This window comes from Paroedura picta, chromosome 8, assembly GCF_049243985.1.
Source record: "Paroedura picta isolate Pp20150507F chromosome 8, Ppicta_v3.0, whole genome shotgun sequence".
In the NCBI taxonomy this organism is placed as follows: Eukaryota; Metazoa; Chordata; class Lepidosauria; order Squamata; family Gekkonidae; genus Paroedura; species Paroedura picta.
Window position 1 is genome coordinate 70,852,681 of NC_135376.1, and position 16,363 is coordinate 70,869,043.

The 16,363-nt window shown below is 47.1% G+C and overlaps 1 protein-coding gene across 1 annotated transcript; it reads right to left on the reverse strand.

Moving 5' to 3' along the window:
* Positions 1-598: 598 nt before the first annotated feature.
* RPP30 (ribonuclease P/MRP subunit p30) lies at positions 599-14,752 on the reverse strand. Its single transcript, XM_077350320.1, has 11 exons — positions 14,532-14,752; positions 12,761-12,816; positions 12,471-12,527; positions 11,682-11,756; positions 10,204-10,275; positions 7,958-8,047; positions 6,678-6,794; positions 5,261-5,290; positions 4,020-4,057; positions 2,977-3,056; positions 599-950 (listed from the first exon to the last, which is right to left on the reverse strand). The coding sequence occupies exons 1-11, from the start codon at positions 14,611-14,613 to the stop codon at positions 844-846; spliced, it is 804 nt and encodes a 267-aa protein (XP_077206435.1). The 5' UTR covers positions 14,614-14,752; the 3' UTR covers positions 599-843.
* Between the last annotated feature and the right edge of the window lie 1,611 nt (positions 14,753-16,363).

The window sequence follows — 16,363 nt, forward strand, 5'->3', positions numbered from 1 at the left end:
CCATCCAAGTTCTAACCCAGCCCTGACCCTGCTCAGCTTCCAGGATCTTACAAAATCTGCCCATACATTGCCACCTTCCCACCACCTGTCTCCTACTCAACCAGTTTCTGCATGAATTCAAAACTACTCTGTTTGGCGGTGACTCTTGTTCTGTGAATCCTGGTTAGACCTCCAGCTGAAAGGTAGCCAAGAATAGATCCAGGACTCCCCCTGCACCCTACCTTTTTCCCACAGTGAGCGGCAAGAGCAAACAGCCACCTGAAGAAGCAAAAAATGCTTTAAAGGCAGGTCGCTGGAGACTGAGGAAGACAGAAAAGACATCCTGTGTCAGAAGCCAGAGGCCTTATTCCACTTATTCTTGTAGGGGAGAAGCATGGCTGCTATACTGCTGGGCCCCCCAACGGTAGCCTTCCAGTCATTGCCGTAATGCTTCTCGTTAACGTCCCCAGGAATTTATTTCATTGCTCGACTGTGTGTTCGTGAACTGATTAAAAGCCACCGGGGTGCGAAAGCGTTCTGAGTTACAACCATCTCTCGGGAGATTCCGTTCCCAGAAATCCTGCAAGGCAGATGGCAAAAAGGAGCGTGGCGGAATCCCCTCGGTAGAAGGCCTTTATTCTACACGGAACGGAGCCAGACAAATGGTCTTCTGCCCGATTCGGAGTCTGTGGAGTCTCTCCGAGACGCGGCTGACCCCCCCACCAGCAAAGTCACAACAGTATCTGCAGCTTCCGATGTCCACGGTCAGGCACTCCGCAATCTCACTGACGATGCTCCAGCCATGCCAGAGTCTCGGGCTCGGGAGGGTGGGCTTGATGGAAGCCACAGAGAAGACCCGACTTGTCACAATTCCATCTTGGCTTTTTTGGTAGCTGGAGTGGAGTCGTCTTCATCCGGGGGTCGAGGTTTCTTCATTGTGTACACGACTCCACAGGCAGTCTTTCTGGCTTCTGCAATTCAACAAGGGAGGGGGGAGAGACGTAAAGCCCCAGGGCTGAACACTGCTGGACTCACAAAACACCCCCTAGAATGAGATGAGAACTCAGCACTGCAGTGCTTCTAATCTCCTTGACTGAGGGACACAACCTGAAGAGGCCACTGCTACCCCTGCCGTGCAATGCAGAGTCCCAGCAATGCACACCTTGTGGAGAAGAAGGGAGCATGAATGTGACATTGGGAGGGGCAACTTATCTACAAGGCTGCAACCCAGCCAGGGACCCTGTATAAAAGCTGCTTTCCCAGAGCACTGAAATTAATGGGCAAAGTAGTAAGACAGAGATGTCTTGTGCTGGAGTGCCTATCAGAGGGACACAACTGAATGGATAACATAATCATCATTCACTTTATACTTGGTATAAAGGTAAAGTTATCCCCTGTGCAAGCACTGGGTCATGTCTGACCCTTGGTGTGATGCCCTCCAGCGTTTTCATGGCAGACTCAATATGGGGTGGTTTGCCAGTGCCTTCCCCAGTCATTACAGTTTTACCCCCCAGCAAGCTGGGTACTCATTTTACTGACTTCAGAAGGATGGAAGGCTGAGTCAACCTTGAGCCAGCTGCTGGGATCGAACTCCCAGCCTCATGGGCAGAGCTTTCAGACTGCATGTCTGCTGCCTCACCACTCTGCGCCACAAGAGGCTCTGTTATACTTGGTATAAGGATACCTTTATGATCGTTTCTATTAGGGTTATAACAAAAAGGGAATATTATATGTTTATGAGGACTGTGACCTTTATTCCCTTAATTTCACTTTAGCTTTGGCAAAGAGCACTGGAAGCAAGTGTTAAATACCGGGACCCTGTCTAGTATCTTTGTTACATTATGTGAAAATTTGTGTAAATATTTTTGTTTAAGAGCAGAAGGTTTATCAGAGTGATTTGGAACTGAGACATGCAACATAACTATAGCGTTTACACGGACCTGCTTGTTCTGGGATACTTTCACTTTCCCCGTGTACTCTTTTTTGGTTTGGCTTTTGTGGTTCCGGAAGCCGTGGGAAGAAGGCCAAACACAGGAAGACTTAGAAAAAACAATCTTCTCCTGTCTGATGAGAATGTCTAGTTTATGCCTGCAATAACCTTTTTTACTCTGTTTGTCTGAATTAATCTGTCACTTTGGAATGGTCTCTCTGCAACTTTTTACAGCAATTATTAGAATACCAACATATACCACCCAATGGATTCTCTATGCCAAATACCTCACTCCAATTATGTTCTTAAGTTTATTTCCTTTAGGACATAGGGACATGTTAAATCCTTTCCTTGATTTTTTTTCCCCTGGGAAATGCTATAGCTTGGGCTCTGTTTTACAGGCAAATTATGTGTAAAAACATACTGTAAATGTTTTATTGTATTATCATTTTTAAACAATTCCTTGGAAAAATTTCAATCTTAGGTTCCTTCTTTTTTTTCTTTTTAAAAAGAACATATTTTAGACATACTGATTTGTATCCTGAGGTGGAGATTGCAATTCTCACTCATCCCCCTCCTTCCATGGTAGACCTCTGATTCTCCTCTCATTGGTGTAGCAGTTAGCGTGATATAGTGGTTAAGAGTGGCAGCCTCTAATCTGAAAAGCTGGGTTTGATTCCCGGCTCCTTCACGTACAGCCAGCTAGGGAACCTTGAGCTCGTCCAGCCCTGATAGCGCTGTACTCAGAGCAATCCAGTCAGAGATCTCTCAGCTCCACCTGCCTCACAAGGTGTCTGTTGTGGGGTGAGGAAGGGAAAGTGATTGAAAGCCACTTTGAGACTCCTTGGGGTACAGAAAAGGAGGGTACAAAAACCCAGCACTCCTGAAGCTGCCTTATACCAGCCAGACCACTGACCTACGAAGGTTAGTTTTTACTAGGAGCTTCCTGGGGCCTTCCCCATTGCCCACTCCCTGATTCTTTTAAGAGAAGGCCCTAGGGGGTGGACCTGGGATCTCAGGCCTGCAATGCGATCACTGTGCCACTGAGCAACAGCCCCTCAGCTCACCTCCATGAAGCAGGACCGCTCTGCCGTTGGTGGAAACAGCAGCTTTGGCGTTGCTTTCAGACAGGCCGAAGAGCCACCCTCTGCTCGATTCATTAAGGATCCTCACGCTCAAGGAGGGCAAAGAGCTTAAAGGCTCATGGCCAAGCTCCGATCCATCAAGAAGGGCTGCTCTGGCACGGGGGACATTCCTCAAAGGAACCAAATTCCACTTTGTGAACTTCGTTGCTGGTCTTGAATAGTAAAGCAGGCTCCAGATCTCTCAAAGAGCATCCAGCCATCAAGAAGCCAAGTTTTGAGGTGTGGGTGCAGGACTTCATTCAGCCATTGACTGCTGCCCACGTTCAGCCTCCGTTCCCCCCTGGAGGGGGGGGGCGGAAGAACCCAGAATAATTTGCCTCAGAACGGCCAGGGGAGAGGCTATGAGAGGACAGATTTTAAATCACCCAAGATGTGCTAAACAAAATGGGTTTAAACAGCTAATGTCAGAAATGAATCTGGATTAGGCCAGAGAGGAATCTCAGTATGTTGACTCAGTAAGTTATTTGATCCTTCTGTGCCCTGAAGTACCTTCATCCATAAACCTTCCCACCCTACAAGTTCCTTTGATACTCTACAGGCCAAAGTCCTGCCCGCCCTCTCCAGACCCATCCTGTGTCTCCAACTCCTACTTTACTTGGCCTTTTCCTAAGTTCTGTGCTCCCTCTCCACCATCCTCCCCACAAAACTCCAATTCTCAACTCACTGGTTACCCATTCTCCCCACCTTCAGCCACCCTCTCTCTTTCCTTCCATCATCTTTGCCAGCCTTCTAAAATGATTGCTCTCTTGCATCCCTTTCTGCCCACAGCATTCTTCCTCTCTGGGCTCTAACTGAGGTTTGTTCCATGAGACCTTTCACTTGGCAGTCAACCAGAAGTGTTTACTAATATTCTGTTGCCAATGGTTTCTCCTAAGTGGGAAGGCTAGAACAATGCTGCAACACGTTCCCCCCACAAGGCAGTAGGATTTTAAATATCCCCGCAAGCATGTGTGTGTAAAGGATACAGGTTAGCCACATCATAAGGACCTCGTAGTTGTAAAGGCTGAAGCAAAATAAGAATAACAACAACACAAGTAAACATGCAGTAGTAAACTAAAGGAGAATATTACAAAATGATTGAATGCAAGGTTACACAGACTAAATTTGGAGCCCAATCTACCTCCAGTGACATGGCTCCTTAGTTTTAAGTTTGATGGTCAGGAAGCTGGAATTGTGGGTAACAGGCTTCTTTTGATGCTGCTAGAAAAGCCAATACAGCAGTCAATATTAATGTTCTTCCAAATACACTAGAATGTGTGTGCATGCACATGCTCTGGGGGGACGGACCAGCATCAATGGGATGAAATTAATTCAAAAGAAATTCCGTCTCAACATCCGGAAGAAGTTCCTGACAGTTAGAGCGGTCTCTCAGAGGGACAGGCTTCCTCGGGAGGTGGTGGGTTCTCCATCTTTGGAGATTTTTAAACAGAGTCTGGGTAGCCATCTGACGGAGATGCTGATTCTGTGAAGATTATAGGGGGTGGCAAGTTAGCGTGGATGAGCAATAAGGTTGTGGGGGCTGGACTAGATGCCCCAAGAGGTCCTTTCCAACCTTTCCAATGATTTTTTATTAAAACGAAGTTTGAGCTCAGTGACACCTTTAAGACCAGCCAAGATACAAAGTCTGCAAGCTTAACCTTGAGAAAAACTTGGATCTTAAAGGTGCCACGGGACTCAAACTTTGTTCTGCTGCTTCCGACCAATGTGGCTACCCACTGGAATCTATCTCCTTCTTTATTGAAAAACAAAGAAGAGACTTTTTTTTTTAGTATCATTTCCAGCATCTGTTACGGATAGATAAGTTTCTTGTTTTGGTTGTGGGGTTTTCAAGGCAAGAGACTTTCAGAGGAGGTTTGCCCCTGCCTGCCTCTGCATCCTGACCCTGGACTTCCTTGCTGGTCTCCCATCCAAATACTAGACAGGGCCGACCCCACTTAGCTTCTGAGATCTGACCAGATCAGGCTAGCCTGGCCTCTCTAGGTCAGGATAAGGAGCATTTATTGTGTGGAATCAAAGGCCATTTCAATTACAATTAGGACCCACAAAAGGGACCACAGATAAACTGCAGCAAAAACAATGACATTATTATAAAATTAAGAGCATATGAAAACACATTAAAAACACACACCTAAACACCTTTTTTTTACAGATGATCTATTAATAATCTATTACAGATTTACACTCATTTGTGCTCTTGCAAACTTACCTTTTCTGCTGCACTGGACAGAATGATATTCTAGGAAACAAGATACTTGTTTTAGACCAAATGAGATCAATAGTTTAGTTTGAGTAGCAGAAGGCAAACATAGTTCCGCTCCTATTATAAATACCCTTAGTTTAGAAGAATTCGCTTTTCCTGCTTTTTACTACCAGGAGGAGTCTCAAAGCAGCTGACAATTCCCTTCCCTTCCCTTCCCTCTCCCCACAACAGACACCCTGTGAGGTAGGTGAGGCTGATCGAGCTGAGTGAAACTGCTCTGTGAGAACACCTCTAACAGGACTGTGACTAACCAAAGGTAACCCTGCTAGCAGGGACCAACTCTTCGGATTAGAGGCTGCCACTCTTAACCGCTGCACCAAGCTGGGGCCCCTTACCCGGAGCTGAGTGACAGTGGAGTCAGAGAGCAGGCTGGCTGCCTCTGTATTATGCTGCACAGATGTGGGAGTTCTACACTCAGGTCCTGTCCACCAAAGGGCGATACAAACATGTAGGATGCTCCCATAGGTGGAGTGGCCTCCCAGGTACAAGCGGATGCTACATGGAGCATGCCACTCACATCTATAGCACATATGCCTTTAAGAGCCAGCTTGGTGTCGTGGTTAAGAGAGGCGGCCTCTAATCTGGAGAACCAGGTGTGATCTCCCACTCCTCCTCCACATATAGCCAACTGGGTGACCTTGGGCCAGTTACAGTTCTCTCAGAGCTCTCACCTACTTCACCAGGCCTCTGTTGTGGGGATAGGAAGAATTGTAAGCCACGTTGAGACTCCTTTGGGTAGTAAAAAGTGGGGTACAACCCCACCCCTGCTCTTCTTCTTTATTCCAGTCATCAGACAGCTGCTGGTGCCTGCTGAGAAAGTGCTGATCCCTTTCTGCTGGGGAGAGGGGCAGGGAGTCAGAGGACTGATCTAGATCAGGGGTAGGCAAACTGTGGCCCTCCAGATGTCCATGGACTACAATTCCCATGAGCCCCTGCCAGCATTTGCTGGCAGGGGCTCATGGGAATTGTAGTCCACGGACATCTGGAGGGCCACAGTTTGCCTACCCCTGATCTAGACTATGCCTCCACACAGCCAATCAGTGTCAATGGCCACAAAGAGTACCAGCGGCCATCTGCTTGGCAAGACACGTAGCCGTGCACGACTCACTGTCAGCATGACCTCCTCTAGGGCTGTGTAACCTTTCCAGGCAACAGAACTGGGAATTGCTGAGGCAAGGCTGCCCTCTTCATTAGGAGATCATTAACCACACTGAACCGACTGCGTTTCCAGCCAGAGCCGCCTGTTCGTTCCGTCTCCTTACAGAACAAAGGCAGGTGATGCCTACGCTCCATTCCAGCGAGTTAACTCCAAACCGTTCCGGGGGAAGAAAGCAGGGCCAGTCCTCTCACTTCCAAGTCTCACCTTCCCACGGCAGATCTGCATCAGGCTGAGCGCGTTGGAAATCGTGTATCGTCTCATTGTGGAGTCTTTGATGGCAGGCACGTAAGCCAGTTCAAAGTAGATGCCTCGATCCATTGCCTTCACATGAAAGGAAAATAATCATAATTGGAAGGCTGTGACACCGTCAAATCTCAGAACTATTGTCTCTCACTGATGTGTTTTCATTTCTTGCTGAGGCAGCTAAGGGGACGGAAAAATGTTCTAGGAAAAACACACTCGTCATCTTCCCCCCCCCACACACACACAAAAGCAAGATGCTTTGAAATTTAGACTGCTTTGGGTATTCAGCAGAGACTCCAAAATCCAAAAGTATTTTACTCAAAAACCAGGAGGAAAACAGAATTCTGGATCTGCTACAGGAGATCTGGGCTGAGGCAAAGACCTGGCACCTCTACTGTCCCATCCCAGGACAATCCCAGGGAGAAAAGGCAGAACTGAAATCTAGCAGGCCAGGACTGCGGAGTCACACCCGTTCTGGTGTCACAATTAATGTCACATTGCCTCTGCCGCACACAGCAGCGCGCAGTTTGCTTGCAGGAAGTCTGCTGCTTCCCTCCTTCCCTGCATCCTCACAGGACCTGCTGGGGCTCTCCTCAGGCTCCCACCCCTTGCCAGGCTGCTGGCAAAGCCCTCATTGTTATGCACGCTGCCCTCTTGTTATTGGGCAGCTGGAACCAGGAGTGTTGTGGGGAAAACACCGTCCTTCTTGGCCACATTCTCATACCAGTGAAGAGAACTTTTCTTATTGGGGACAATATCTACCCCCCCCCCCCGCCCCAACCTGAAACATTCCTCCAAAGCCATTAACTGGGGGAAAAAGAAGCCTAAGGAAGAAAAACACAAATACAAGGGTACAGACAGAATACAAGTTTTCAGACCACCTTACAGTTGAACTAAGCAAGATCTGCAGCGTGCATGATTCCAAAGGACGTGCAGCATATCCTGCAGGGGGCACCAGGGGAGATGTGTAGTTAGCATATTTAGGTCAGGAACTTTCTGGTATTTTTTAAATGCTCTCCTCCTGCATGTTGACCGTCTCAATAAGAGACTTCCTGCTACTTTGAGCCCACTTCCTCCCTGCTTGCCTCCAGAACAGACTAAACAAACAGGGCAGTTAGACACTTAGGAATCCCCCCGTCCTTTCTATACAAAGTTGTTTCTCTTTGCAATAAAACAATTTTATTTGTTAAGCAGCCTGGTGCTCCGCTCCTCGTGAAGATTCAAACTCTCCCAGCACTCACCACATTAACAGAGGGCCTCTTGATGTAGAAGGGCAGCTTTTCTGTTACATTGATGCACACAAGGTCAACGTCCAAGGTCGTGCAAGCCACCTGAGTTCAACATTGGAAAAGCAGCACATAAGAGCAATTCCTCTCTCAATGACAAGCAAGCACAGAAGATTTATCTCCCGCAGCATCAATAAATACGTGGAAGGCACCCCCAAAGATACTCGGAAGCTACACAAGATGCTGCCCAAGAAGAACTGGTTTCTTGTATCCTGCTTTTTTACTTCCAAACGTCTACCCTGCCTCTCCCCACAACAGACACTCTATGAAGTAGGTGAGGCTGAGAGAGCTCAGAGAGAACAGTGACTGGCCCAGGGTAACCCAGCTGCCTGCCTGTGGAGTAGCCGGGAATCAAACCCAGTTCTTCAGATCAGCGGCTGCCACTCTTAGCCACTACACCACACTGGCTCTCAAAGAAGACAGTTCTCCTTTGGAATACTGCTTTTGCCAAAGGCTGAGTTCCAATCCAAAGAGCTGGCGGCTGGTTGCCTGGCTACAGAGGCAGGATGGCCAGTGCCACACTATGCAGCAGCAGGGCTCTCCGAGGTCAAAGCAGGAAGCCAGCATTTCAAGTGAAGAGGACTCCAACACACAGGGGATAGAGGGTGGGCTCACAAACCAGAGGAGGGTATGCGTAAGAGGGGTGGAACCCCACTGGATAGTTCCCAGACGGATGCTAACTGGTTGCCAACAGTAATCTTCTGGGTCCAGTTTGGGAGGAATGATTTGAACCAGCCCAAAGCACACCCCTTGATAACTAGTTCTGTCTCCTGACAAGATGGCCCAGCTCATTGTTTCCAAGGCTGCAGACAAACTGAGGAGCAACCTAGAGGCATGCCGCCTTTGTTGATGCTCATATGGAAGTCATCAGCTAAAGCTATGAGGCCCATCTATGTCCCCTAAGCTGATTTGAAAACAGACTGACACGAGTCCAGAGCAGATGAGTTCTCCAAGAAGTCCCGGGATTGGTTTGCTACTGTTTGCTCTGCCTAGAAAGGGCAGATTAGAGACATGGCCAGATTAGAGATGAGTTTTTAAAGTAGTGGATGGATGGTCCCGTTTGAGAGCCTTGCCTTAGTGTCTGATTTATGACAGACATTAGTAGTTCAGTTCTTACATGATTTAGAAACAAGTGTCCAGGACACTAGTGGCCTTCACAATTCCTAGGATTCTGTCAAAGAATGCGGCAACTAGAATATTAAAAAAAACCCTTTGCTTTTTAAAGATTGGCTAATTTCCCTGCATTAATTTAAAGTTCTAGATCTTCAGATGGGAAAAAGAATCTTTGGAGAGAAAAGATCGGCTGAAAAATATGCTCCATTATGGCTCATTTTCCACAGTTGCACTTCCTCTGATCAGAGGGGCAATAGCTCCTCCTGGTGGACGACAAACTCATAATCACACCAAAAATGTTGCTTGAAAGTCCAGGCTTGTTATATGCTCCGTAGATGTGGGAATAATATTTAAAAATGCTGTAAAAATTAGGATTAATACTGGTTTCTCACCTTGTCACTTCCTCTTTAAGCAGCTCATGATTAAAACTCCAAAGACAGGGAGACTCATTGGAATTACCCTTTGTCAACATTTCTATTTTAAAGAAGATTATCACTACTGGGTTTTTTGTTGGCACTTTTAAAGGGATTTGAAGTGCTTATTACTGTCCCCATACATTCTGCCAGGGAGTGCTACAATAAACCTTTAAAGTAAGTCAGGAGCTGAGGCTGAGAAAACTGAGGCATGTCTTGAAACTGGCTACTTTCCCAGCTCCACCCTAATGCTGCACCGGCCCATAATTCTCTGCAGTCAGCTAGGTGACCTTGGCCAGTTACAGTTCTCTCAGAGCTCTCTTAGCCCACGTACCTCACAGGGTTTCTATTATGGGGAGAGGAAGGGAAGGCACTTGTAAGCTGCTTTGAGACTCCTTTGGGTAGTGAGAAGCAAGGTATAAAAACATATCTCAATTCCATCACATCAGGGGGGCTCCATCAAAACAGAGGGAACCACCTGCCATTCTATTGTGGTGGGTAAAACCATTTTCCTGCTCATTCTTCAGTGGAACGTCAGATTTCTAATTTCACAGCAGCAAATGTAGCACATTATAAAGAGGGTAACAAAACAACCTCCTTTCCCAAACTAGTTGAAACATCAGTCACATGATATTCTTCATCCACAAAGGGAGGGAAAGAAGAAACTGAACTTACATGGAAGAGTTTCCCATTCTTAGGAAAGATGGCAAAGATGTCATAAAATTTGATGTTGGTAGACGTTGCTCTCTGGTACAGAAAAAAAATTAAACAGTATTATGGAAAATGCAACCATTCAGGATATTTATCATGCTAACCAGATAACAAGAAGAAATCAAACTTTATGGTGTAAAGTGTTCCAATGGCTAAACGTCTCTGTGGACAATATTTGCAGTCACTTTCATTCAGTGCTGAAGCAGCAGTGAGCATCAGGCAATCTTTCAAGACCTTTAATGGAATCTCAGTTCGATAAACACACATACAAAGACCAGGTAAGGTTCTAGCCCTCAATGATCTAACAGCAGCTAAACAGACAACTCATTTATTTTAAAATTTATATCCTGCTCTTCCTTTATTATTACATTTATATCCTGCTGTTGTACAAAGTACACAAAGGCAGTTCACAACTTTAACAAAATTAGAAATTTCAAAACATTAAGAGTTGGTTTTTATACCCCACTTTTTACTGTCCGAAAGAGTCTCAAAGTGGCTTACAATCACCTTCCCTTCTTCTCCCCAAAATAGACACCCTGTGAGGTACATGGGGCTGAGAGAGCTCTGACAGCTCTGTGAGAACAGCTCTAACAGGACTGTAACTAGCCCAAGGTCACCTGGCTGGCTGCATGTGAAGGGGTGGGGAAATCACACAGCTCTCCAGATTAGAGGTTGCCACTCCTTACCACTACACAAAACTGGCTCTCCAAATTGAGTTGCTCTCTAAATCTTACCATTAAAAACAACAACAACAACAACAAGATCACAATTAAATAAACAGAAAAACAGCACTAATCAGAACTAAGCACCCCCAAACTGTTTTGGGTTGTTCCCGACTTAAAGAAGCAGCAAAGGCCTTGCCAATTCACTCAGGCCGCTTGGTTTGCCTCATCAGACCCACTGAAACCAGGGCCTGTTCCGCACATGTTGAATAATGCACTTTCAATGCACTTTAGAAGTAGATTATCCCGTTCTGCACAGGAAAATCCAGCTGCCAAAGCGCATTGAGAGTACATTATCCAACGTGTGCAGAATGGGCCCAGGACTGGCTGCCTCCAAGTGGCCAGGCAGGGAAGGTCTGTCCTAGGCTGATGGTCAGTGTGCCACCAATGACTGGCAGGGCCATGTTACATGTTGTGGACTGATCTCTCTTGCAGAACTCTGGGCAAAGCAGGGCCAGAAGCATCAAGGATTGCTCTCCTGTGCAATTCAACCACCGTACCCAGTAATCATGGGCATCTTAACATGCCACTGAAGTGACTCCAACCTCTTTTAAAAACTCCAAACAAGCATAGATTAAGTCCTTCTTATCTACAAGGTGCCCTCGATAAAACAAATGAAGGAGGCAGCCTTTCTGCTGTGACCCCCTGCTGCGACCCATTGCTCTCAGCCACCATGATCACAGCCAAGCCCACAGTTTGCTCCGTGCATTCCGGACTTACGAGGATATTGCAGTGGGACGGGTCGGAGACGACGAGAGTTAGCCGCGACAAAATCTTAATCGGCTTGGCTTTCCCCTGCAAAGGAAGGAGGAGACCATGAGGAGAGGAGAGGAACTGAAACCACGGCAACAGACTTCCCACTCGTCATCGCAATAAAACGAAGAAGGCTCAAAAATCGATGCCCACACGGATCCTCTTCCCACCGCGGAAGACTAGCATTGCCTTTGCCCTCTCTTTAATCCTCAAGGAGTCTATTTTCAGATAGACAAAGAGTTGTAGCCATGCTGTTCACACCTTCCTTTCCACACAACTCATTAGCTCAAGGACCTGCTTCCTGCTCTAAAAAGGCAAGGAATCATCAGTAATGCCGTTTCTACAGCTGCAGTGAGGCATTTCCTCCCTCCCCCCCCCCCAGAGCTATAGGCCCACTCCACAGACAGGAGTTTAAGCAAGAATGACTTTTAATTTGCAGTCAAAGGGAACCTGAGAGGGGTGAGGTTAGTAACCTTTCCTCTCCACTTCTAAGTACCAGGGCCTTGTCCCCCTGTCCCCTGCACTTAAGTTTGTCTTTCCTTGTATCTCACATTCTTGAGAGTTAGGAGGAGGCACCAATGTAGACAGGGGAAACTTCATTCAAAGAAGAGGGACAATGTTTTGAATGAATGCCCAAGCTATGAATGAATGAATGAATGAATGACCAGCAGGCTTCTTAATTAGAAGGAGCACCCCAAAGAAACAAAACGCTCTCATTGAAGCCCAGGGAGTGAAAGGATGCATGTCTGGCCATACCTGCACCACAGGCAAAGCTGCAAACAGATCTGAGGGCGATAGAGGCTTCACAACTTCCTACAGGGGAAAAAAACACAAACACATCTTTAAACTGTCACAGTTAGGGTTGCAAAGTCCCTTGGTCCGGGCAGGAATCCCCCACTTACTGGATGCACCTCACTCCCCCGCTCCCAATGAATCCTTCCCAAAGGGACTGCTAGAGTAAGTAAAAGATGTGCAACAGGAACCCACAAGCAAGGAAAATGAGAATTCAGAAAAGCTCTGGGTCATTTCAAGTAAGTCAGCATTACCTTTTTCTTTTCTTCATAGTCAACGACATAGTTAATTGCCACAGTTGAATAACCAACTAGAAAATAAAAATACAGACATCAACACAAAAATACAAGGTTTTAAATTTCAACTTTGGGCAAAGAACCCCTTCAGAGATGCAGAACTAAGTTTGGGTCCAGTGGTGCCCTTAAGACCAACCAAGTATTATTCAAGGTATAAGCTTTCATGTGCGAGCCCACTTCTTCAGATACCAAATGTACCTGAAAAAGCGCGCACGCACATGAAAGCTTGTACCTTGAATAAAACTTTGTATCTGAAGAAGTGTGCATACAAATTGTGTTTTGCTGCAGAGAGAAAAACACTAAGCCTGAGTCATTTAAGATTATAGTCAAAATAGCCAATTTTAATAAAGATCCTTAGCGCACACACTTCTAATTTCAGTAATTTCAGGGGAGGGTGGTACACAAATATATATAATAAATAAATACATAATAAATAAATAAATAAAAACAAAATTACTATCATGTTTAAAATACACAGTTTTTTTTTTTTAAACGACATGATTGGCCTGTAAAAGGAGCACACTCTTAAAAAAGAAATCTTATGCATGCAACGAGGAGAGTTCTATCCTGATGGTAGCATCCTTTGCAGAAAAACTGAAAACCATCAGGACTATTTTGGACACGCTCAGTCAGCATAATAGAGAAGCCAGCTTTTAAAAGAAACCAAAGCCACATATGCAGAATGCTTGTGGTCGTCTGGGTGTTTACGGAAGAATGATGCTCTGTCCAGCCCAATGAGCTCGTAAGTGATTGAGTGCTTATAGCTGCTATTAAAGCATTAAATCCCTCTGTGTACGTTAGCTATCTTCTGAACAACTAAAGTTGACCAGTGGGGTACAGTGTCCTTACTAGTGTGTTGCAACAAAATCTAAAGACCTGACATTTAATGGCGCCTTAACAAACAAGACCAACAAACAAGACCAATGAACAAACGCCTTAACAAACAAGACCAACAAAATGCTATTCTAGTATGACCTTTCATAGACCACAGGTTACAGAAATGTATTCGGGAAATGCACTGTGACACTAGATCAGGGATCCCCGACCTGGGTTCCGGGGAACCTTGGGGTTATGTGAGAGCTCTCCAGAGGTTACTTGGCCTTTCCCAGATGTTTGGAGGGCTGCTGCCATCACCAGACCTCTCTGGAGCCCACTTCCTCTGTTGCTCTACAGGCCTAGTCCCTTTCTCCCGGATGGAAACGGAAAAGGATCGACCGAGCGATTGGCTGGCTCCCGCATCATACTTCTGCACCCACATCTCCCAAGGGGCATGTCACCGCTTCCGGGGTTCCCTGAAGCCTGAAAAACATTTCAGGGGTTCCTGAGCCTTCGGGGAGGGCAGTATATAAATATAATAATAAATAAATAAAAAGTTGGACGTTTGGAAAAGCCTGGGAAAAATCCTTTGCTATCCTGATATGAATGGCTTGACCAAATCTACCAAAGAGAGGCAGCTGGTTTCTGGTTCTTTCTCTTCGTCCCGAGCGGCTTCAGCGATCCCGATTGCATGACTCCCGAAGCCGCCCACACAATGAAGAACGAGGTGCCCCCCCCCCGCCCCCGCGCGCACAGGATGTGTGCATTAAAGCCCCGTCGCAGCCGGCGTTTCATCTGCCCGTCCTGCGCGCACGGAGCCCACCGGAGAGCTCCTCCAGCTGCGCATCTACAGCGTGAGCGGCGGGCAAGCGCAGGCGTTTGTCCCCCTGCCCCGGCCGCCCTCCCGACTCACGATGCGCCGCGGACTCCACCAACTTTTGCAAAGCCTCCTTGTCGGGCAAGTGGGGGAGGTTGAGGTCCACAAACCCGGCCATGTTGGATGCACGTGGTGCAAAGCCGGCAAAGAGCAAGTCCCTTCTCCGGGGCTGCGTCCGCAGGCATGCCGGGAGTGGTAGTTTCCTGCCGCGCCCTTGTCCCCCGCGGGGATCGGCGCGCCCTTGTCGTCCCCGCCGCCGCCGCCGGCGTCTGCGTGGGCCTCCGGAGAGGGGCCGGGCGCGGAGCTGAGCGGCTGGACTTGAAACCCCCCGATACTGACCCTGCGGGGACAGAGGGCGATTCTCCTATCGCGCACGGCAGGGTTTAGTAGCTGCAAAGCCCCCCCTAGTGGCGGAAAGCCAGAGCGCCGGTCCCTTTCCCTTTGCGAAACCCGCGTGTCCTTGTTACTTCGCATCATGAGCGGTTCCAAATCAGGGATTCCAGCCTCCAAGTGGGACCTGGGGGTCCCCCGGAATGGCAGCTCACCTCCATACTGCAGAGGTCAGTCCCCCTGGGGAAGGGGGATGCTTTGGAGGGTGGACCCGATTTGAATCACCCAGTTATTATAACAACAAGTTTCATGGAGAATCAACGGACCGACATCTGGAAATAAAAGCATCACCTGTCAATCTCTTGGCACCAGCCCAGTGACTTTCCCCTTGCATTCCCTTCCCTGAAAGGACTGGCCCTTCGTTCCAGTTCTGACCCAAGGCCTTTTGCTTAATTCTCGCTTCTGATCTGGCCACGTCCTCTGAGAAAAAAGGACAGCTTCCCTTAGCTCTGGGTTGCTGCATGCCCCCCTCCCTCAAAAGGGTCCCAGATGGTGCCTTTGCCTTTGGGAAGAGCAGACAACTCTTTCTGCAGAATATATTCTTGAGCATTATTGAGTGATCTTCAGCTCAGGAAACCTCCCCCCCCCCCCCAAAAAAAAAGCCCAGAGGCACAAAAAAGGCTTCATCTACTATATGGAGCGATTACTTCCCCTCCAGCATGACGGCTCCTTTGGCAGCTGGCAGGACACCTTTCCCTTGACAGCTTTACTGTTGGTGTGAGCTGAAGGGCAAGAGCCAAAGGAATCTTTGCTTGCAGCCTTGTGGGAGTCTGGTAGGCAGAATCAGCCCTGGTCTGGAACAATTGCATAACCTGCCAGAAAAGTCTATTGTGTACCTGTTCTCTTGATTAAAATTGAATTGGGGGGTGCAATACACTTTCAGTCCCAGTGTAAGTGTAAAGCGAGGTGCAAATGTTTAAACAAATAGGCCAGAAGGTTTGTGTGGCAGTGTATGTCAGAGTCTGGATGATCCACCTCTGCCTGAGAGAGCTGGGTTCAAATCTTTGTGCAACAATGAATGCATTCACCAATAATACTTTGAGCAAAACCATTTAAAAAGTTTTCAAGTGTTGCATGTTTTGAAAATAGAGATGATAATTTCAGTATTTGCTGCTACAAAGACAATGATGAAGTATTTTGAATATAAAACAAAGGTGTGTAATGGATAGTGTTAGTAGTATATCCCTTTGAAATGCTATTTCTCAGGCCATCTAGATTCAAGTGGGTAGCCGTGTTGGTCTGAAGCAGCACAGCAAAACAAAATCAGAGTCCAGTGGCACCCTTAAGACCAACAAAGATTTATTCAAGGTGTGAGCCTTCGAGTGCAAGCACTCCTCCTCAGACTAAGTCTGGACTGGACTCTGATTTTGTTTTGTCAGGCTATCTTGTTAGGGTTGTCAGCCCCTTGGAGCAAATGATGGGGATGTGTATTGGTCAAAACTCTATGGTAGAATTAGCTTCTACCACAGAGTTTTTGC